The sequence below is a fragment of the Phyllobates terribilis genome, unplaced genomic scaffold (assembly GCF_046119375.1).
Source record: "Phyllobates terribilis strain yellow unplaced genomic scaffold, ASM4611937v1 Scaffold_4__5_contigs__length_816908805, whole genome shotgun sequence".
In the NCBI taxonomy this organism is placed as follows: Eukaryota; Metazoa; Chordata; class Amphibia; order Anura; family Dendrobatidae; genus Phyllobates; species Phyllobates terribilis.
Genome location: NW_027362764.1, coordinates 734,066,572 through 734,090,267, shown reverse-complemented (window position 1 = coordinate 734,090,267; position 23,696 = coordinate 734,066,572). Strand labels below are relative to the sequence as shown.

Here is a 23,696-nt window from a genome sequence, read left to right as displayed (position 1 = left end):
GGAAATGTGAACCCGGCATCAGGTACAGTTCCCTATTAAGAACAACTCACATTAAAGTGCAAGTTCCAGTTCTACACAGTGATAGGGAATTCTACAGATTGGATTTGTGTCTACTGACCTGAACTAAACAGTCTCATAGACATTCCACAAGTTTCCTGACCCAAACTTGACCCAGTCCATACATTGCGGTCTAAGTGTGGATAGTCCATACATTGCGGTCTAAGTGTGGACAGTCCATACATTGCGGTCTAAGTGTGGACCGTCCATACATTGCGGTCTAAGTGTGGCCCGTCCATACATTGCGGTCTAAGTGTGGACCGTCCATACATTGCGGTCTAAGTGTGGACCGTCCATACATTGCGGTCTAAGTGTGGACCGTCCATACATTGCGGTCTAAGTGTGGACCGTCCATACATTGCGGTCTAAGTGTGGACCGTCCATACATTGCGGTCTAAGTGTGGACCGTCCATACATTGCGGTCTAAGTGTGGACCGTCCATACATTGCGGTCTAAGTGTGGACCGTCCATACATTGCGGTCTAAGTGTGGACCGTCCATACATTGCGGTCTAAGTGTGGACCGTCCACACATTGCGGTCTAAGTGTGGACAGTCCACACATTGCGGTCTGAGTGTGAACAGTCCACACATTGCGGTCTGAGTGTGGACAGTCCATACATTGCGATCTGAGTGTGGACAGTCCATACATTGCGGTCTGAGTGTGGACAGTCCATACATTGCTGTCTGAGTATGGACTGCGAAATACAAATATATGAATCCAGCCTTAAATATTGGGGTGATTTGCATATAAAATCTGAATAATAGGACCCAAGCAATTAGTTTTATGGGAAACATCAACTCTCAAGCAATTATTTTTTTAATAGGTTTAGTCAGCATACATCTTGATGGTGTACCACTAAAATATTCCATCAATGGGGCCACCCCAACACCCCCTTTCAGCAGCCGGTTATGCTGGGGAAAGCTGCACTGAGTCAAACATTTTTAATAGCTGCTGGGAAAATGTAATCTTACATGATGGGCATTAAGATGAATTGTTCTCTATAAAATACATTATTAGAGAATGTCCACTACGTTAACATAAATGGCCTATCTTTAGGATAGGTCATCAATGTCAGATCGGTAGGGGTGCCACACCCAGCACCTCCACCGATCAACTGTTCTCGGTGTTGGCGGTGTCTGGAACTGCACAATTACAGAGCCGCGCAGCTATTTCAACTCTTTAGTGGCCGCCTCCGAGTTCTACACACCTGCCCCCTATTGATTTGAATAGAGGGCTGATGTGCCATACCCAGTCCCGGCCACTATACAGTAGATAAAGCTGCGCTGTGGAGCTCCGTAACTGATCAGTTTCGGCCGATACCAGGAACAGCTGATCGGCGGGGGTGCCAAGTGTCGCACCCCCAGTTATCAAACATTGATGACCTATAGGCCATCATTGTTAAAATAGTGGACAGTTTCTTTAATTCCAATGCATTATGGCGGCTAATGTGATGACCATATGCTTCATTAGGGCATGACCAGGGGTAATTTTTATGAAAAAAAAATGTTTTTTTAATGGAAAAATGTGTTCTAAAATGGAATTATTATTTATTAAAAGTATAAATAAAACTGATCAAAAATAAATGGAATGTGAAAGTAATGAGAGTTTTATGAAACAGTAGAGTGAAAATGCTTTATAATTCTAAGAAAACCCATTTGGAAACAAGAAATTTTAAAGTGGAGTTAACGTTTATGAGGAAAAAAATCTTAATTGGAAAAAAAAAATACTAACAACACAAATATCCTTCAATGACCCTAAAATGTATAACAAAAAAATTTTGTATCTAATAGTTGTAAAAAAAATAATTTTTTTACAGCTTTAGAATAAAAAATAAAAGGGCAAGCGGCCTTTACATTTTATCGAGTATCACCCAAAGCCATGAATATAGGTAGCTTAGTTCTGAAAGAATACATTCTCCCTGGCTGTATCTTTGGGTTTTTTAGTTTGCTTTTTATACAGTCCGTTTGTTGACTTTTCTTCTTTTAACCACACATCCTTACATGTTTACATCGAAAAGATCCATATTTCTATTCCACCCACACAATGTCAGATTGTCTTGTTATGTTCTCGAGCAGGAAAGTGAAGACTTCTAGCCTCATCACTCGGATGCCAATGGATAGAAATGATTTTTTTTTCTCTCGTCTGAAACTGTTTCCGTGGACATTTGAACGCTATCAATGCAAACAATTTTATTTTTTATTATTGAGAATTCCGATTTGCTTAGATTTCTTACTTAAATTACTTAGATACTTAGATTTCAATATCTAATCATTTGCAAAATTCTGTGTTTGCTGTCAGTGAGAAGAGGGAACAAACCACTCCTGTATCTAGTGCTGCTCTCTTCATCATCTTTCATCATCTATTTATATAGCACCAACATATTCCACAGCGCTTTACAACTCAGACAATTTACAGACATTATCGGCACTGTCCACATTGGGGCTCACAATCTGAGCCACCGTGCTGCCCTCTAGTGATGAGCGCAAGTGCTCGTTACTCGAGTTTGCCTAGGGTGCTTGGGTATGCACCAACTATCGCGGGTGCTTGAGTGACATGTTCGAGTCCTTGCGGCCACATGTTTCACATTTGTTGGGTAGCCACAAAACATGCGGGGATTGCCTGTGTTTGTCAGGCAATCACCGCATGTTTTTTGGCTATTCAACAGTCATGAAACATGCGGCTGCGGGGACTTGAACATGTCACTCGATCACCCGAGATACTCGGTGCATACTCGAGCACCCTCAGCAAATTCAAGTAACGAGCACTTGAACTTATCACTACTGCTCCTGCTCTCACTTTCATGCATCCAGTCTAGGCTATGCAAGATGAGCTAAACAGCCCGCCATCCTACTTTCCTGCTCCAGTTATAACAATTCCCAATCCCAACAATCACTTTACTTCCCTGCAGCTGATCATGTGCGAACTATTCATCTGATAACTGCAGCCAATCATTCACTACATGTAGATTTGCTAAAGTGATTGGCTGCAGTGTTCACATGAGTAGACAGCACCTGATCAGCTACAGCAAAGTAAACAAATCAATAGAATTCTGAATGGTTAGAACCAAAATTTAAAGAAAAAAATTCCATTAATTTCCATTATATAATAAACCTTATTGAAACAAAACCAGAAATTAATAACTTTCACACCAAAAGAAAAAATAGAAAATTGCACCCTCTATTTCTGTACATGTTCCTGAATATTATACTTTTTTGACTTTTTATGTCTTTTGAATAGATTATATTTTCGTATACCTGAGTTTCTTCTGCTATTCTACTTCCTATCCTCGTAGTTCAGATACCATTAACATTCTCCATTCTTCCACATGCTACACTTGATGTAATATAGTACTACATGACCTTGGGTGCTAATTTCTTGGAACTAGGTTATATGTTCTTGCGTATTAGAGGTTTTCTATCACAATTCCGCATTTCTTTGTGTAGAAAATTAGATTTTCCTTATTCTTCTTTCTTATAGCTACATGTCTTTTATATACCTAATATTCTCTTGTTGGTTTCCACTTGACAGACGTGAGTGTTCATTTAAAAAATATTAACTTTATTATTTCTACTTAATACACAAGTTCATAGATGAAGAGTTACATGCCTAAGGCAGGTCATTTTTTTATGTGGGAGTCTCTTCCTTTAGTGTAGAAGTAGATTATTTCCGTTAAAGGGAACCCATCACATTAACATGTTGTCTGGTTTGCAGGCAATATTGGAAAGCTCAGAAAAAGCTGAGCAGATTGAGCTATAGTTTAGTGGCAAAATATTTAGCATAACTTGTATTACCTTTAGTTAAATGGTTGGTCCTTAGTCCAAAGTAATTTTCCTCCTAAATCCCTATCTATTTAGTGCTAGTCTAAACTATTTTCTAATATACTTCAATTAGAAATTTTGTATCATTCCCTAACTACACTACCTAACTGTTTTTCCATTTTATTTTACAACTTCTTTGATGATGCGACGTTTGAGAATCACAGTGAATGCTGAGATACTCCAGCGAAGAGTTGCAGTCACTGCTGCAGCCCCTACCTCCTCCATGAAATTAAGCATCATCAGTGACACTCATGTCAGGGGCTGGGATAGTCCCTGTGCACTGTGCGATGTGCACAATGACAGTGCGCTCTCTGTTTCAGATCAGCAGTAACTAGCTAGCAACAGAGCGCATTGTCAGAATACCTGGCATACAGAGACCAGTGATGTCAGTGGGTCTGCCGGCTCATTGCAGTTGAACTGAGCTGGGAACAGAGAGCACGCTGTCATTGTGCACATCACACAGTGTACAGCACAAAAGGACTAGCCCAGCCCCTGAAATGAGCCTCAATGATGACGCTAAGTTTCAGGGAGAGGGCCAGGGCTGCAGCAGTGACCGCAGCCTCTGCCACTTGATGACGTTTCATTTTGTATATCCCAGCATGCACTTGGATTCTCAAATAAAGCGTCATCAAAAAGGAAGTGAAAAAAATAAGAAAAGCAGTTAGATAGTATAGTTAGGGAAGGATGTGGACTTTTTAATTCAAGTATATTAGAAAACAGTTTTGATTATTTCACTAGATAGGGATTTAGGAGAAAAATTACTTTGGACTTCGGACCACCCCTTTTAACGCCATGTTTTTATTATGCTAAAAACTTAAGTGGCCAGTCATAATCTGTAATTAAGAGCCCTTCATGTAAGACTACCCACTAGACTCCTAATCATAGAAACAATGGGAACTTAAGTGAATAAAGTGCAAGTCATATTAAACCATTTCCTAAAAATCTAGAATTGAATCTGTTAAGTTGCATGTAATTTTTAAAGGGGAGCAAGCATTCCAACTTGAGGATATAAATACTTTTAGTTTTATATCAAAATTATTACATTTTCTAATATGCTTTCTTTATCAGTTAATCATAGAATGTTAGAGTTGAAAGGGAACCTCCAGGGTCATCGTATCCAACCCCCTACTCAATGCAGGATTCACTAAACCATCTCAGAGAGATGTATGTCCAGCCTCTGTTTGAAGACTTCCATTGAAGGAGAACCCACCACCTCTCATGGCCACCTGTTCCACTCATTGATCACCTCACTGTCAAAAGTTTTTTCTACTATCTAAGCTGTATCTTCTCCCTTTCAGTTTCATCCCATCTACAGTGTGACATCCCTTCAGATATTTGTGGACTTCTCTCAGTCTTCTCTTTTGCAAGCTAAACATTCCCAAATCCTCTAAACGTTTCTCATAGGACATTGTTTGCTGACCGGTCACCATTCTGGTCGCTCTTCTCTGAACTTGTTCCAGTTTTTTATGACTTTTTTAAAATGTGGTGCCCAGAAGTGGACACAATATTCCAGTTGGGCCCTGACCAAAGAGGAGTAGAGGGGTATAATTACTTCACGTGATCTAGATTCTATGCTTCTGTTAATGCAACCCAGAATTGTATTTGCCTTTTTTGCTGCTGCATCACACTGTTGACTCATGCAGTTTGTAATCTATTAGTATACCCAAGTATTTTTCACATGTACTGTTGCTTAGCCCTCTTCCTCTCACTCTGTATATGCTTTTTTCATTTTTCTTGCCCAGATGTAGGACCTTGCATTTTTCCCTGTTAAAAAACATTTTGTTAGTTGTTGCCCACAGTTCCAGTTTGTTTAGACCTTTTTGAATCTTCTCTCTCTTCTCTAGTATTAGCTATCCCTACTAACTTTGTGTGTTCAGCAAATTTAATCAGTTTACCCTCAATTCCTTCATCTAAATCATTGATAAAGATGTTAAACAACATAGGGCCCAGAGCAGAGCCTTGTGATACCCTACTTGAGACATTCTTTCAACTAGATGTGCAACCATTTATGACCACTCTTTGGGTCCAATCACTAAGCCAGTTATGAATTCACCTAACAGTTACCTTGTCCATTCCATAGTTGGTCATTTTTTCAATAAGAATGGTATGAGATACTTTTTCAAATGCTATGCTGAAGTCGAGATATACTATATCTACTCCACTTCCCTGATCCACCTAGTCAGTGATTCTGTCATAGAAGGAAATTAGGTTAGTCTGACATGACTTATTAGTTACAAACCCATTCTGGCTCTGGTTAATCACTTCATTCTTCATCAGGCTAGCCATCCTGGCCCAGATGCAGAAAAACAGGCTAAAACAATGATACTACCACCTACATTTTTCACAGATGGTATGCCCTGTTTTTATTTATCCAAACATAATGCATTTCATTTAAACCAAAAACTCTATTTTAGTCTCATCCATCTACAAAACATTGTTTCCACAGCCGTTTGGCTTGTCGAGGTGATCTTTAGTAAACTGCACACAGGCAGTAATGTTCTTTTTGGAGAGAATTTTATTTCTCCTTGCAATCCTGCTATATACACAATTGTAGTTCCGTGTTCTCCTGATAGTGAACTCATGAAAATTAGCATTAGCTAATGTGAGAGAGACCTTTAGTTGCTCAGAGTTTACCTTAGGTTCTTTTCTGACCTCATGGACGATTATACGATTTGCTCTTGGAGTGATCTTTCTTGGTCGACCACTCCTGGGGAAGGTAATAATCGTCTGGAATTTCTTGCATTTGTACTGGCTGCATTATTATGGATTAGTAGTATCCAAACTCTTTAGAGATGGTTTTGTAACCTTTTCCAGGCTCATGAGCTTCAACAACTTTTTCTTCTGAGGTCATCTGAAATCTTTTTTGTTCGTGCCATAATACAATTACATGAATGTGTTGTGAAAATCAGACTTTGATAGATCCCTGTTCTTTAAATAAAACAGGTCAACCACTCACACCTGATTGTCATCACATTGATCGAAAACACTAGACTCTAATTTCACCTTCAAATTATCTGCTAATCTTAAAGATTTACATACTTTTGCCACTCATAAACGTGATATTGGATCATTTTCCTCATTTGAAAAAACAAGTCTAACTAATATTTTTTGACTTGTTTGCTTTGTTTGGCTGTATCCACTTTTAGGAGTTGGGTGAAAAATATGATGCAGTTTTAGGTGAAAATTCTGCAAGAATATGGAAAATTCTGAAGGGTTCACAAATGTTCAAGCCCCACTGTATATCCGTATATTATATTCATATGTCATTGCTTTTATAGACTGGAATTTGGAAGAGCAGCCGACGATGTGTCTTTTACAGTGAGAAATAATGTTGAAACATATTACAAAAAAATTGCAAGCAGATGTTTTACAAAAGTAGAACTTTCAAAAAGATTACACTGTTTTCTGTAATGAAGTGAAATATTGTAATTCTGCCTGTCAGCGGGAGTGATAGTAATATGTCTGTGTAAGCTGTATTTCATTATATCATAGTTTATGTACTGTAACATTGAGTGTGGTCGATTGTCTGCTGTAACCGGTGTTGGAGACACATTTTTAATGTTTTAAATGTTATTATGGGGACTTTAAGAATTGATTTCAGTTGACCGAATGGTTCAGGGCTATCATCCAAATTTTACCATGTGACGCATTTGGATGCAGATTTGCCATTTGGTGTTGCCTATGTTTAAACCGGTGTGTCCTCTTTTACCCTTTTTTTTCATTTTCTTGAGGAATCCAATTTTTCACAATACAAATCAATACTATATTGTGAAATGCTAACATATAACCCTAAAAGGTTGTAATTTGACATCATAACCATCACTAGAGGTAAGAGAATCTTTTAAAATTTCCAATTTTCCAAATCTGACAAATTCTCCTAGGAAATTCAATTTGTGGCAAATCAAAAGTACTCCAAAGCTTCTGTGTGCCATGAATAATGTGTGTGATGACACTATTCTCTTTTCTTCCCATGCTAATATTCTTTACTGTTGTGCTGCGTCCACGTTTTGCAGCCGCATTACAATTTTTTTCTCAGGGGTGGGTAGACCCACAACGTTTTTGCCAAGATTTGAAAAAAAATTGCTGCAAAATGATAGAAAAAAAACACAGCATCCAAAATGTATGAATGCAACCCTGCAGTTTCTTCACTCTTTTTTGGTTTTCTCTCTATATCTCTATTGTTAAGCTATAATGATCTCTCACTATCCAGTTTTACCCCAAAATGGCTGCTGCATTCCCTGCCTTTCCTTTTATATGGGCTATGATAATCCCTTCTTATTCACTGTACTATACCATGTGCTGTGATAGATGCAAGGCATTATAGGGAAGCCACACGCGAGGTCATGTGAGCCTTCTCTGGCTAATGCAATTTTCTGAATTATGTAAAATGGCGGATTGCAAATTGTTCGAATTCACCCAGTCCAGAGAATTCCCCAAAATTTGGCACAAAATACGCATCAACTTAATTCACTCATCTCTAGTGGCCACTTGTAGCACAAGTATCTCTTGACAGCAATTCAAGTTTACTTTACACATCTCAGTATGTGTTGAGTCAAGAGCAAAAGGTAAGAAAGGACATATTAGTAAATGGTTATCTCAAAAAGTCTTACAGATGGTATCTTATATGTGGCATCGTTTAGATAGATCTTCCATGATCAAAAGCTTATTTCTAACTGCTGGGACTTAGCATTCACAAAACTGGAGGTTCTCAAAACCCCTACGTGAATGGAGCACAACTTGCAGATGCTCGTTGCTGCGCCATTCATTCTCTTTGAGACTGATGGAGGCACTAGATTTTGCAGGTACGGTCACTTAGCATTATTGTCCACGAAACAGTGCAGCATTTAGCAATCCCATATTATTGGCCGCAAAGCTTTAATGACATGTTGTATACCCACAAAATTGTGTGGCTAAAAAATAAAGACCGAATCTCACCCACAAGCTGCCACGTGACAGTCGCATATTTTCTTACCCTCCAGAGATGGTCTTCTTCAGAAAATTCATTTTCTGTAATCCAAACAGAAGGAGGGTTTTTTTTAATTCATAACCAATTCAATTACCCAGTGAGAATCTCTCAAACCTCATGTCCTACAAAGAGAACTTATGATTTTAATGGAAACTGTGTAATACCTCATTTCCCCTCTGGTGGTGCTGCAGGGAAATTGAACACTTCTTACAAGGTTCCAACATAAATTTAAATTTACACTCCATTAATGATCTTAGTATTGAAAATCTTTGAGATCAGCTTACTTTTAGGGAGCACCACTAACAAAATAAGATTATCCAACATGGAGAACCCCTTAAATGTGTAAAAAAAAACAATTATATTTCCAGATACTTTTGAAGCTGTTCATTTCAAAAGCCAAATAGATTACAAGACTGTCTTCAGTTTTTGATGAAATTATGTTTCTTTTCTCAAATTATGCTTGATATGTTGGAACTTAACCCGCTGCTGTCAGTAAGTGATTACTATCCCAGTAATAAGTGTATATCAGGTCAACGTTACTAGACAGTCCGAAAATGCAATGCTGCTGCTTTTGGCATAATTTTCTGCCTTCAGCACAAACTAACGTCTTGACATGTAAACTTCTTATACCAGTTAATGAGATGTTTGCATAGATATTAGTGGTATGAATTGATCTGAATATATGCAAATGTAAAACTTGTTAGGATTTGCTTACAGAGCAAAATAATTGAAAAGAATAAGAATTACTGACACTTTGTTTCGCACATTCTAAGACTTTCATTATTAAAAGCTCGTGGAAAATATAGTCTAGGAAATGATTACTTTGTACCAATGAAGGACAAGGTTGCAATAGTAATAACTAGAAAGCCTTGTTCACAATGTCATATTATCGCTAAATTGGGATCAAATCACATTAATGTAATGTATATAAGCCTTTCACAAAATTGAATAAGGCAGTGTTTTCTGTCTTATTTTAGCACTAAGATGCTTTAAAGGGGTTATCCAAGACTTTTTATTTTTTGGCTAACTACCTGCCTGTTGTGCCCGACACCTATCTCTGCCGGCACTGAGCAGTCACAGACTGGCCACAGACTGCTCCTACCAGCGATTCAGCGGCTTTCACTGACATCACATTGACAGGGCAGCGGCTTCTCTTCCACTCCACTCTGTTGACGGGGTGTGACTACTGACATTATGCTGATAGACATTCGTCTCCCCACTGTCTTACTGCGGGAAGCCGGCTGTCAATCAGCATGATGTCAGCCGTCACATCCTGTTCACAGAGCAGCCTGGAAGAAGAAGAAGGGCTGCTCTGTTGACGTGGAGTAGCTGAACCACCAGAAGGAGCAGCCGGTGACTGCGCTGATCCAGCATTGAGTAGAACATGCAGGTTGTTGCCTCTGTTAGCAACGATCTGCCTGTTAGTTTTTAGACCCCCAAAAAAAGAAAAATTTGTATTAATAAAAAAAAAAAAGCTTCAGTATTTTTGGTCTATTATCAGAATAGGGCATCACCATCAGATCATTGGACTCTGACTCCTCATACCGTCACCGATCAGATGAGGTTTTAGTTGGTTCTGGCTTTGCCTGGAACTGCAGCTATGTACTATGCATTTGACTGGAATAGAGCAGCAAGCAGCTGCAGTAACAGGCACAGCCACTAGGAAATATATGGAGCTTTGCCTTGTAAACAATAAAAAGAACATGGTTTTTATTAGAGATGAATGAATTGATTCGCAACAAATCAGATTTGCTACCAATTTTTTCTACAAATTTGTATTTGCCAAATTTTGAGGGCTTTCATCTGCACAGGATTCGATAACTGCATTCCTATCTCCCAGAGTGCATGTTGGCACTTATGTTTTTGTATTAATCTTCATGTTGGCATGGCATAAAAATAAACACTATTGGTATGCTTCCACATTGTAGTGCTGCATTTCAAATCACACCTACAAGTGGAAGCGGTTTTCAAGAAGAGCGCCATATCTCATGGCGATTAATAATGAAATTTGCTTAAAAGAAGCCCGCAATGTCCCCAAATGTTATTAATAATGCTCTCTGGCTACCTTACTGATTACTGGGAGAAAATGAGCTTTATTTCTCCCCGGAGCCGCCAGCTTTCAGTCACAGAGGTGCGTCTGGAGTGTCTACAGTCGTAGCTCTCAGCATTGTGAGCATCGGCTGTGAGCCCGCCCTGGGACTTTGACCATTTGCTCTCTACAGATGCACTGCAGAGCGAGCTGTCAATCAAAGTGTCAGGGCATGCTGTTCACTGAGTGGTGACTATAGCCACTCCGGAAACACCTTTATGACTGAAAGCCAGCTGCTCCCAGGAGGAATAAAGTATATTTTCTCACGGTATTTGCACTGTCAGTAAGGTAGCCCGGAAACATTGTAAGACTTTCAGCCTGCAGATTAAACGTATATCTATCTGCAGGTTCCCATTAACTTCTCTCTTCCACGTTCTGTAAAAAAAAGAAGAAAAAAGGCAGCTCTGAAGCTCAACCTGCTGCTGTAAAAGAGGAATTTCTATATACAGTATTAACATGAATGTTCTAGATTTCCTAATTTTGCCAAATCTCTGCCTCTTCAGACATGTTATGTAGTTTGTAAGTTATGAAGTTGTTAATGACACAGAAGAAACGGAACTCGTGAGAGAAAAAAAATAAACTGTGGAACATTTGATGGTTATAAACGCCTACAAGGAAATGACTCAGAGATTAAAACCTCTTCTAACTTTTAGTATTAATTTATACATCCGTGTCAATATTCCCCAAGTCCGTTCACTTACATGAGGGCATTTTATATTACATATACCTGTGGTTTGTATGATGTGTTTTCTGTATACAGTTTTTAACAAATAATCACAATTACAATAAATATATATACTAAAATGTACAGCCTGGTCGTGTCCTAGACATAACTATAGTCTTGCATGCCATAAAATATTAATATTCCACCTAAATATACTATTACATTACCAGTCATAAATAGGTCCATCCATTTTTTTAAGGACATCAGGTCTTTCGCAATCTTGTACTGATGATGATTGCTGTACTAGCTTGGTTTTTTTATTTTTTTATTTTTTTATTTATGGTCTGTCACTGCTCCGTGTCAGGCACAGCAGACAGGTAGTTAGCCAAAAGAAATAAGATGGAGAATAGTCTTCTATTTTTTTATTTTGTATTACATATCTTGGCTATTTTAGCACTTTTTTGATCCCTCAAAGAAAAATATAAATACCAATCCCTTGTACCATATAATGCAATACTTCTGAATGGCAGTATATTGTAATTTTACTAATTTACAATGAAACCCTTCTATCCCTACGTTTTTGTAAAGGTTACCTGTCACTTAAAAAATTCTATTAAACTGCAGAAATAGGGTTAATCTGTGGGTTTAAAGTTCTGACACCATGAGGCTACTGCACTGAGAGCTCCGCTGCCAGGAGGAAATGAACTTTATTTCTGACAGCAGCCTCGAGCTTTCAGTCATAGAGGTGCAGCTTCAGACACCGCTAAAGCAGCAGGAGGAAATGAACTTTATTCCTGACAGCAGCCTCGAGCTTTCAGTCATAGAGGTGCAGCTTCAGACACTGCTAGAGCAGCAGGAGGAAATGAACTTTATTCCTGACAGCAGCCTCGAGCTTTCAGTCATAGAGGTGCAGCTTCAGACACCGCTAGAGCAGCAGGAGGAAATGAAATTTATTCCTGACAGCAGCCTTGAGCTTTCAGTCATAGAGGTGCAGCTTCAGACACTGCTAGAGCAGCAGGAGGAAATGAACTTTCTTCCTGACAGCAGCCTCGAGTTTTCAGTCATAGAGGTGCAGCTTCGGAAACCGCTATAGCAGCAGGAGGAAATGAACTTTATTCCAGACAGCAGCCTCGAGCTTTCAGTCATAGAGGTGCAGCTTCAGACACCGCTAGAGCAGCAGGAGGAAATGAAATTTATTCCTGACAGCAGCCTCGAGTTTTCAGTCATAGAGGTGCAGCTTCGGAAACCGCTATAGCAGCAGGAGGAAATGAACTTTCTTCCAGACAGCAGCCTTGAGCTTTCAGTCATAGAGGAGCAGCTTCAGACACTGCTAGAGCAGCAGGAGGAAATGAACTTTCTTCCTGACAGCAGCCTCGAGTTTTCAGTCAGAGGTGCAGCTTCGGAAACCGCTATAGCAGCAGGAGGAAATGAACTTTCTTCCTGACAGCAGCCTCGAGCTTTCAGTCATAGAGGTGCAGCTTCAGACACCGCTAGAGCAGCAGGAGGAAATGAACTTTCTTCCTGACAGCAGCCTCGAGCTTTCAGTCATAGAGGTGCAGCTTCAGACACCGCTAGAGCAGCAGGAGGAAATGAACTTTATTCCTGACAGCAGCCTCGAGCTTTCAGTCATAGAGGTGAAGCTTCAGACACCGCTAGAGCAGCAGCTGTAAATGCACCCAGGAATCAGCTGACTCAGCTTTAGAGCCAGCTGTCTGTCAGTATCAGGGTGTGGTTACAGCTGCCACTAACTATTCACTGAGCTGTGACTGAATCCACACCGGCACACTTCTATGACTGAAAGCCCAAGACTGCTGGGAGCTGCAGTGGAGCTCTCAGTGCAGTGGCCACACAGCGTCAGAACTCTATTAATCTGCAGAGTAACACCATATCTGCTTGTAATTATCATTTTTTTTACATGACAGATTCCCTTTAAGTTGACATAGAATTTTCTAGGCGCCACATAAATTTCTGCAATCACCCTATGCAATTTTCACACGATCAGGATTCTGCTCTGTTGCCATTTTGAGTGATCGCAAATATGAGATTTCCGTAATACTGGTGGCGTGCCAACTAGCAACGTGTCTTAATTCTCTCAACATTCTATTGAGAGAGGGGGATAAGAATTTAGTCGGCACGTGACCACCTGTATGCAAATCTCTAGCTGGCAAAAGAGCGGCATCTTGACAGTGTGAAAATTGCTGTCACTTGAAGTGAGTGCAAAACTTTGTTATTCCCGGAAAACCCTTGTAAGTTAGTGATGTCTCTTTGGCTACCTGGGATTGCTAGTACTTGTTGTACTTTCTAGGTTTTCTGATTGGTTGTCCAGTTTTCTAATTTTCTGCTGAAAAATCTGAAAATGTGATAATTTCAATAAACTAAGAGTTCACTGTAAATCTTGACCCTGACAAAATATTAGTTGTCTTTATTTGCCAGGTTGAAATGACTTAACGGGTAGGGAATAAGTAAATGCTAGTTTGCATAATAAACAATCCTTTTACCTCTTCCCATATACATTGATACAGCTTGCTTTCTACTATAGTATAGGTTTCATATATGTCTGAAATACTTGTATTAAATGCAGAAAGTTAATCGCTCAGCCTTTCGCAGCTATCGCAGGATCAGATTACAGTGGTACGTGGTGCCCTGTACGCTGATAAATGATTGTAGAAGAGGTTATTGAAACTGTATAATGTGGCTGACGGCTGCATGCTGCTGGAGGTATTGACTTCAACTGATTAATGAAATGCATAACAATTAAAAGGCCAATGTCAGTCAATGTTCTGGGCTAGGAATTAAAATGATGCTGTGAATACTCTGATGTAGTGGGAAATGTCAGCGATTGCCATCTTATAGTAGGGTTATTTTAAGGGTTTCTCTAATCTGTTTCTATTTTTTTTTATGTTATGCATTTAAAAAAAAAAAACCTTCAGTATGACTGACACCTTTAAAAGTAGAACATAATTGTACTTCTGAAGAAGTTCCAGGTTCTGCAGAGTCACATGGTGTACCACATACTACTTATCAGCCAATCGGGAGCTTTTAAAACGATCACATGACATACTGTACATTCCATAACTTTGTACTTAAGTGGTCAACGTGGAATATTACATTCTCCAGTGTATACTAAATACTTGCCCCCATGAGCTTTCCTAGCTGTGTCCTCTCTTATCAACCATACTTGCCTCTTTCCCCATCACAACGTGCTACTGCCCTCCACACCAAAGTATGGCACTCATCCCATGAATGTGTGTGTGATTGGATGCTGGGCTCTGTTTGCTGAGGCATTCTGGAGTTACACACAAGAAATCTTCTGGAAACACTAGTTTTCGGGATGTTTTCGAAGATTTGCCACTGTTTCAGGCATATGAAAGGTCTCCCCTTTTTTGAGAGTCGCCAGAACAATCTGGGAGAGTTGGCAAATATGATATACCATACTCGGGTAAAGTTTGGTAAGGAGATCTGACCCTGCAGAGATTACCATTGAAGCTCTCATAATAAAGCGGCTTCTTCATTGCCACAACCACTTTAAAGCAAGCCTTCCACAGAAAGATAAGTAATGCAATCATTCTATTCACATAGGCGGTCATTGTTCTCTGAAGCACATGCCCTGCTTACATGAGAAAGATGATTTTTAAGTAGGCTTAAAAATAATTTCACACATTGAATAAGCATTTTGCTTGTTCGTCAAATGATTGGCAGCCTGTTTAATTTAGCCTGTTTACTTATCGACCAGTGTAAATTCACCTTGACTCGTAAAACTACTTCCACCAGCCTTGTCTGACGTAAAAAGATTAGTCAAATGTGGCCCAATATGCGTTTGAAAATGAAATTTGAAAAAAAAAACTTGCTTTGTATGCAAATGGCAGCTCAAATGTTTTCTAGGTTTATCTGGATGAGCAAAGGCCCTAATTCATCAATACTCATTGTTCACACCAGTCTTGTTGAGGGTGTGTGTATGAGTTAGAGGCACCTGTTTCCTTAAGAGGCGCTTGCTCTTAATGAATCAGGTGCATCTTAAAAGTGCGCCATACTGGAGTAAGACTTGTGACCTAAGTTATGCCACAACTCATCATAAATTAGATGAGCGGGTGTTGCCATGACCCCTCCCAACACCATCCCACTCGAGCACTGCCCATTTCACCAGAGCTGACCAAATCTGGTGTGAAAATGCCAAAAGTAAAATTTTTACACAAACTCCCATTGGTCAAAAGTTTTAAAACTTATCAAAGTGTTTTACACCAGATTTCTGCCGGAAACACTTTAAAGAATCAAGGAAAGATTGTCACACTGCCCCTACACTGATCCTTTATTTAGCACGGATGATGCTTAAATATTGTCGATGGGACACAAAACATTGCACATGTGCTGTAGCGCAAAAGACCGGCACATGCGCAATGTTTTTACCCTTGCCTTTGCCCTTGTGTTGTACTCGGAACAGAAGTGATAACTATTCCTGCACAGGACCCAACATTCTTCACATGTCCCAGTTTTAGGCTTTACCATATTATGGCAAAACTTTTTGCAGTCTTTGGATAACTTTAAACTGTCATCCGCATCAATCATAGATCATTTGAGGAGCTGAGAGAAGATTTCTTACAGATCTTTTTTGGTCTGGATATGCCCAGTGGACATATCAGTGGTCATTTCCATACAAAGTAGGAGTTTTATCATCAGTTTAGAAGGAATGTAGCACTTACACTGACCAGTCTCTAACTTTAGAAAAAAAATTTATGAGGTCAGATGAGGTGGTGGAAGTACCGGTAGTTTTAGCGATAAATCCTAGAGACCGCTTTCCTTAAAGTGTCAACATATTTATAGTCCCTATAAAATGAAAGAATTATTACATCATGAAAATAAGAATTGCTATTCACTGCTGTAACGTAATTTGTGTTATTTTTACAAATGCATTATTGTGTATATTGATCGCTTCTGCCCCCGGTATTGATAAATTGAATAAACGGCATCAGACAGACCAGAAATTCGTAAATGCATGTTTGCATTTAGTTTAGTAAAGGTGTTCCTTCCAAAGCTTGCATCTGGCGGGAAAATATCCTACAGAAAGCTGACGCTGCGCCAGGGTCTACTTCTTATTTATTTAATTCTTATGCATTGTGAAACACTTGATGAATCAAATGCCCATTCAGTGCCAAGAAAGTGCTCCAGTCTTCAGGCCAAAATTATGTCTGCACAAAGGTTTGCGTTTGAAATGTATCAGAGTACAATTACATCCATTGTATTCTTTTGGCAGTAGACTTCACTTCTGCAGCACAGACTTGTGTTAAATAAATTGGTGAAATTGGAATAAACCCTTTAAAATTGCTGGTTTATAATAAAGGTAATTTTGCCGTTTATTAAAGTGAATTTGCTAGATTTTTCTCTCTGCTCTTTTGTATAAAGTAGAGACATTTCATTCATAGCTTTATATCGTTATTCGGAGTTTTTTTATTTATCTTATTGTCCTAATTGGCAAAGCGTCTTTGAAACCAAGGGTGAACACCATAGAGCGAGACCATATCACTGCCCATAGAGAGAGGACCCAGTACTGGGGGTAAGAACCCATGAAGATGAACTTCCGTGCAAAATAGTTTTTGGTTTGAAAGATGATACAAGTCCATCCATTTCAACCAACATACTAACATGTGCAAAAATCCTTCCCATCTTCTCTAATAACCTCGGTTGTTCTTCTTTACACCAGCTTTAGGTCTGCTATCGCCTTCTTATACACTAGAGTCCAGATAGGTATTTGGTATTAACCAATGAGTTGTTGAAAGTGTGTCAAGGGGGAAAAAATTGTCAGACTCTTCTGTTCTTGGTGCCCCAAAAAAGTAATAGTTTGCAGTAGGTCCATCTTGTCTTTTTAAACCATATCTTCCTACTCTTAGCAAATTGTTATAGTTCAGAGCATTAATTGTTCAATTTTCCGTGATCAATTTCAGCCCACTGGATCATAGATTTATTGAGCTCCGTTATGTCTTTTTTTTTTTTTTAACTTACTGCATTCACTCATGATACAGATCTTGCTATTTAAGAGCTCATGAACTTGACCGAGATAGAAATTGAGTAGTAATCAAGTAAATCGAGTGAGTAGTCTGAGGAAAAGATCACAGCATGCCCGAGTTGGATCAAATTATCGTATCGCACTCGGCCATCCAAGTCAATGAGTTAGTGTAAAAAATTGGATGAAATCTGAGTGCAGTCCAATTTGCGCAAACTGATAGAATGGAGAAGATGGAGAATTATTTTTCCATCTTCTCCTCAGTCGAGAAAATTGGATCAAACTCTAATCAGACTGTGATTACCATAATCGGCCTGATTCTTTTGGATGAGAGAAAATATTGTCATGTGACCCTGGCCTAAAGGGAAGGTATGAACAGAAAATGTTTGAATCAGGTCTTTGTGTTAAATGTATATTTTCACAATGTTTTTTTTTTTTTTTTGTATTAAAATTTGTTTAAAGAAAAAAAAAAGAAATCTTGCAATTTACATGCTGGTCACTGGGACTGTTTCAGACTCAGATCTCCTTTTCTGTTTAAAACACTGCAGCAGCCTCATCATAACAGGCATGATTGCTGTTAATGTGCAAGTGAATTTCTTGAAACAACAGGATGTTGAAGGCTACAACAGCCCCAATGATTAGTGTGAACGTTGAAAAATTTCAGTTTTTTTATACCGAGTGCTTTATGAAAAAAAAAAAAATATTACCAAATAGAAAAAAAAATAAAATAAAAACCTGATTTAAAGAGTAGGTCATTTTTTATGATTAAACATTCCATCTAGTGAGGCCACAATGAACAATATTTTTCTTTGAAGCTGGTTCTTGTGGTGGTGATTGTGGGTGGATCTTCTCCAGAGACCCTTACAATCAGTTGTTTTCCTTGTTTATTAGGGGCATAAACCAACAAGGTTCCCACCAGGTGAAGGAGTTGTGGCCGTGGTCAAAGAGCTCCTCGTCTTGCAAACTGCTATGGTTTTGAGATGGATTGTTACAATTTTTGGTAAATACAAATTTACCCAGAAAACCAGAAAACAAGAGTAAAAATATATTTCTACCATTTATAAGCATTACAGAGCTGCCATTGAAATCAAGTGCCCCCTTTTATATGTGGACATAATTCCACTTAACAAGCAAGAAATTCAATCATTTTTTAATTTGGCTGAATAGGGGAACTAACAATTTGGCACAAGGATATACATTACCATATAGACAGCCCATGGGTCTGCTATGGGGTAGAAAGAGGGGGCTCATTTCTGGTTTGTGATATCTAAGAACCTATCCAAAATTTACTAGTCTGCCAAGAGAAACTGTATTGAGGATAGGGACGGCGAAGCAATGGCTACTGTCAACACTTGACCTTCTGACTTTGCCATAATGACCTCTTCTTTTCTTCATTTATTGTCCTAATGGGACATCTTCCTAGGGAAATCCAAAGTAGATGTCACCTAATGCATCATCTGCCTTATGACCCAATATATAGAGTACAGAGTGATATTACGTTGCTTAACATATGTAAAATTACTATGATCTGTCACGTGCAAGTAATATTTTTTTTATTTGTTTCTATACATGTTCATTTTCTCTTGATGGATATTTAGAGATCCCTTAATCCAGAGAGTTCATTATCTCTCCAGTCATGCTTAATAAATCTATTTGCAGTCTTTTCTTATCTTTTGCTGGAAAGTAACAATTGACGGTGACATTTTCTATTAGATTTGTGAATAAATAGGTGAGAATTGCCAGCTTCAGAAAAGTATTTATTTTTTCAATTCTGGCAATTCCTACATCTCTACATTGTGGAAAGTGATTAAAAGGATTCTCTACTAAAATGTTATTGATGACCTTATCCTTAGTCCGGCACTTCCAACGATTAGCTATTACCAGATCTGGCAATGGGCCAATGTTGTATAAAGTGAAAATTTCCCAACAATAGGCCATCAACATCATTGTAGTGGAAAACCCCCCAGTTGTAATAGAATTTTTATAGAAAATTCTTTACATTTTTGTAAATGCAATAAATATAATATTATTTTGTGTGTCATATTTCCCCTCTTCTTCCTTATGGTAACGTAAGGTTACCACACAGATTAGATTAAGGTCGATCCCTCCATACATAAAACTAGCTATACCATAATGTTTAATGTTGCACATGATGTTTAGTTAAATGGCTTATCCCATCGGAGGCATTTAAGGAATGTCGGCAAGATATGCCATAAATAGCCAACATATGCATATCCCACCACCACTCTGCAATCTTTGAAGCTAACATAGAATTGAATGGAAAGCGCTGTACATGCATGGCTTCCACTTCATTGCCAAAACCTTATGAAGGGGACCTTGTTTTCGTGGTAGATGCGGGTCTCACTGCTGAATATTTATCGAATATCTTGTCAATTTTGCATACATTTTTTATAAGGAAATACCAGTGTAGTGTGTTTAGGTCATTTCTAATGACTTCAGGAAGTTTCCAGTTTTCAAAACCCCTGGCCCCAGCTGCAATGTTTTGCTTTTTTTTTTTAAAAAAAAACAACAACTTATTTTACTCCACCTTCCCAGGTCTAGCATTGAGTCTTCGCTGCTTCTCCCAGGTGTCTGTTATTGTCCACAGCGTTGATGTCATGTGAACAGCACTGCAGCCATTCATTGTGCTCAGAGACTATAAGACGCTTGTGCCATCAACTAGGGCAGAGCCGCTGAGCTCAGTTATTGGCTTCATTGCCGTTGACATCACCGCTGCAGATGACTTCGGAAGCAGTAATGGAGAATCAGCACTGGACCTAGTGAGGGTAAGTAAAGCATAGTTTGTCTTTAAAGACAAACTGCAGCAAAGGAACAGGGTTTTTCTGAAGCTGGAAAACTCCTTTAAAGGACCAAAAGAGGAAGGTGTTGCTACTGTTCAAAATGGCCTACTTCTGCTGCAGTATATCTGGTGGTAACCTCTCCATGGGTACCATACAAACATTCTTCAATGACTGACTTAGACAGGTAGTCAAGCTGCAATGGATTGGTTGGGAATTGGTAACCAATTGTCAGGCACATTTTCCATGATATAGGAAGCTATTTTTAGCTTATTAAATATAAGAATGGGTTAAATTTATATTTTCTTGTATACTGTATCTTTGTTCAATATGCATACTAATGGCCTATTAATTTAGCCTAAAAGAAATGACAAAGTAGTTTCTTACCCTTTTGATCTGGCAGGTAAGAAAATTGTTAAAGGGGTATTCTCATGTTATTAAATCACTTTAATTAGTTCAACAGCATGAAAATAAGCAAGTTTGCAGTTGACATTTTTTCTATTTGCTATCATTCTCCTGCAATCAAAGCTTTTATTTTACTTAATGTACAGTTTTTTTCCTTGGAGCTTGGCCACCAAAGCCTGATCAAGTGTGCACATTTGTTACATTCAAGGAGAGGAGTTAACTCCTAACACCCTAGTCAGCTTTCTCAAGCCCATTTATTTAGATTCAGAAGTTAGTTGCTCACTATCTCCGACCACCACCACCACCCTTAGCTCTTGAGCTCTTATCAGTCCTGAAAAAGCAAAATCCCCTAACACCCAAAATCAGTTTCCAGATCAGTTCTTCTAATCATGGCTCTCACTTTCCTGAGCTGTGTGCTTGTTGAAAATTCCTTAATTATTATATTTGTTAATATAATAATAACAACAGTGTAGACTCAGAACAAGCACTGACAGACTGTTAATGTGTAGTAGCAGAATGAAGCTAAACACCAGAACGGTCACTCAAGGGGGAGCACTTGCCTCCCAAGCAACAAGCAAGTAAGAAGACCGTAAGGACAGCAGAGCTATAAGCTGCTCAAGAAACAACTTGAGAATACTTTTTTAAGTACCCCTGAAAAGATTTTCTTTATGCTATTTTTTACTCTGCATTATTTGATTTAAACTGATGATTTCAATGAAGATTAAAGAACCTTTATAACCCTAACCAGTGCTTAAGTTATCTTTTTATTGTTACATTACCAATTCAGAGTCGTATTACTAATTTAAGTGGAATTTGATTTGCTTAATAACCTTGTAGTTGTCAAGCCATTCATTAATCTACACAGGTAAAAAAAATATTTTATAGCTTTCTCATATTTTCTCTCACAGCTCTTCTGCCAATTTTAGTAGTCGAGACATTTAATCCTTACTGCAGCCCCAATTTATATATATTTTTTTATTTCTTAAAGCAAAGTAATTAATTAGAACAACTAGATCTAATTATGATGAAAACCATTTCGTTTGTGCTTAATTTGGCCTGAAAACTTGGCATGCTGATCTCCCCAAAGAATAAACCTTCTACAGTTACGTTAAAGAAAGTCTTGCTAATTTCACTCTTTGTAAAAAAAAATAATATTATTGCTCATATTTGATGTATGTTTTGCTTTCTTGATTTTTCAGAGACGTAGAGGTTCTGGGGTTTTCTGTGCCAACTGCCTGACCACAAAGACTTCCCTCTGGCGAAAGAATGCAAATGGTGGCTACGTCTGCAACGCCTGTGGCCTCTACCAAAAACTGCACTCGGTAGGCAAAGCAAAAGTTCCCATATTTCACTGCCAGGTCTGGAGATATGTGAATATATTTGTTCTCTATTAATATGGAATATTCAAATCCCCACCACCCTCATTTTCTGAACATTTTTGTATTTTATTCCTGACCTTAGTCATTTTTTTGTTTTCAATATATTCTAAAATAATAGATGATAGAATTATTTATGGATAATGAACTGAAGGTCCAAACTGAAGAAAAAGTCTGCACACCGTCCTTTAGGATAAATTCTTGTTTCATTATTCAAAATCCATGTGCTTAGACAACATCAAAAGTAGGTATCAAAACTGCTGACGCGTTTCAGAATAAAATTCCATAATTGTAGCTATGATTAAGGAATTGTATTCTGAAACGCGTCAGATGTTTTGATACCTGCTTTTAATGTTGTCTATGCACATGGATTTTGAATAAAGGAGCAAGAATTCATACCGGAGGATGGAGTGCTGACTCTTTTCTTCAGTTTACATTTATCTTCATGCCTGCTCAGATCGTCGAACACCCAGAATGTTAACTATGCAGGTGTGGTGAGGTGTCCTGTTTGCTTGTTTATGAACTTTAGGTGGTACAGATGCTAGCCTGGGTGGCATGGCCCCATAGAAAACCCACTAAGAAAGTCATAGTGTATGGCTATTAAGCCTCCACCAGTCATCATGTTACAGCTTATCCTAGCCATACACCATAACGTTTTAGATGAAAAATAACCCTTTAATGTTAATGGTGCCAAACATTTTTCCAAACATCCTAAACAGCAAATTACAAGTATAATGGAGCTGCCATTTCCCAGCCAAGTAATATGGAAAAGCAATTAAGTGCAAATTAAAAGTTTGAAATTATCAGTGCCCTTCAAAACCATCAGAAGACTAAGGGCTCGTGCACACTACCATAAAAATCGACCAAGTGTTATCCGTTGTTTTGACTGATAGCACTCATCCCCATGTTATTCTATGGGGCTGTGCACATTTCTGATTTTTTCCTTGGATTTACCTGGTCCAAGGAAAAAAATCGCAGCATGCACAGTTTGCATCTGGTTATTAGATTGCACTCAGCCATTCATGTCTTTGGGTCCATTGAAGAAATCGGACCGCACTCGGATGACATCACGGACATGGCTCGATTTTCACCAACTGAATGGAGAAGATGAAGATTTTTTTTTTTTATTCTCTTCATCCGAGAAAATCAGATCACACTCCGATCACACCCTGAACAGAGTCTGATCAGATTGTGATTAGCATAATTGGACCAATTTTCTTCAATGACCCTAGCCTAAAGTTGAGTTATTGTCTTTATCTATTGGGCTCGGAAAACATTATCCTTCAGAATCTTTCTAAACCATTTCATGTTCTGCGGAGCTTCCACATCTTTTCCAGCAAATACAATATATAGCACTTCATTAGAGAGCGCTTAGGTTGTCTTCTAGTGCAGCGGCATTAGTTATTAAAGCCTTTCTCTCCATTCCTTCACATAATATTTATTGTAAAATTCTCTACTCCTCTGGAAAATAGCCTGAGATCGACTGCTCCCCAGAGAACTGATATTATTGGCACTGAGATATTTTCC

The 23,696-nt window shown here is 38.6% G+C and overlaps 1 protein-coding gene across 5 annotated transcripts in view; it reads left to right on the top strand.

The window, feature by feature from the left end:
- Positions 1 to 23,696, top strand: part of TRPS1 (transcriptional repressor GATA binding 1) — a 328,975-nt gene that overhangs the window by 293,034 nt on the left and 12,245 nt on the right. For all 5 annotated transcript variants that reach the window (XM_073679795.1, XM_073679793.1, XM_073679792.1 and 2 more), the window contains one exon: positions 21,993 to 22,115. In XM_073679795.1, the coding sequence (XP_073535896.1) occupies positions 21,993 to 22,115 (123 nt within the window). The remainder of the gene's footprint in view (positions 1 to 21,992; positions 22,116 to 23,696) is intronic.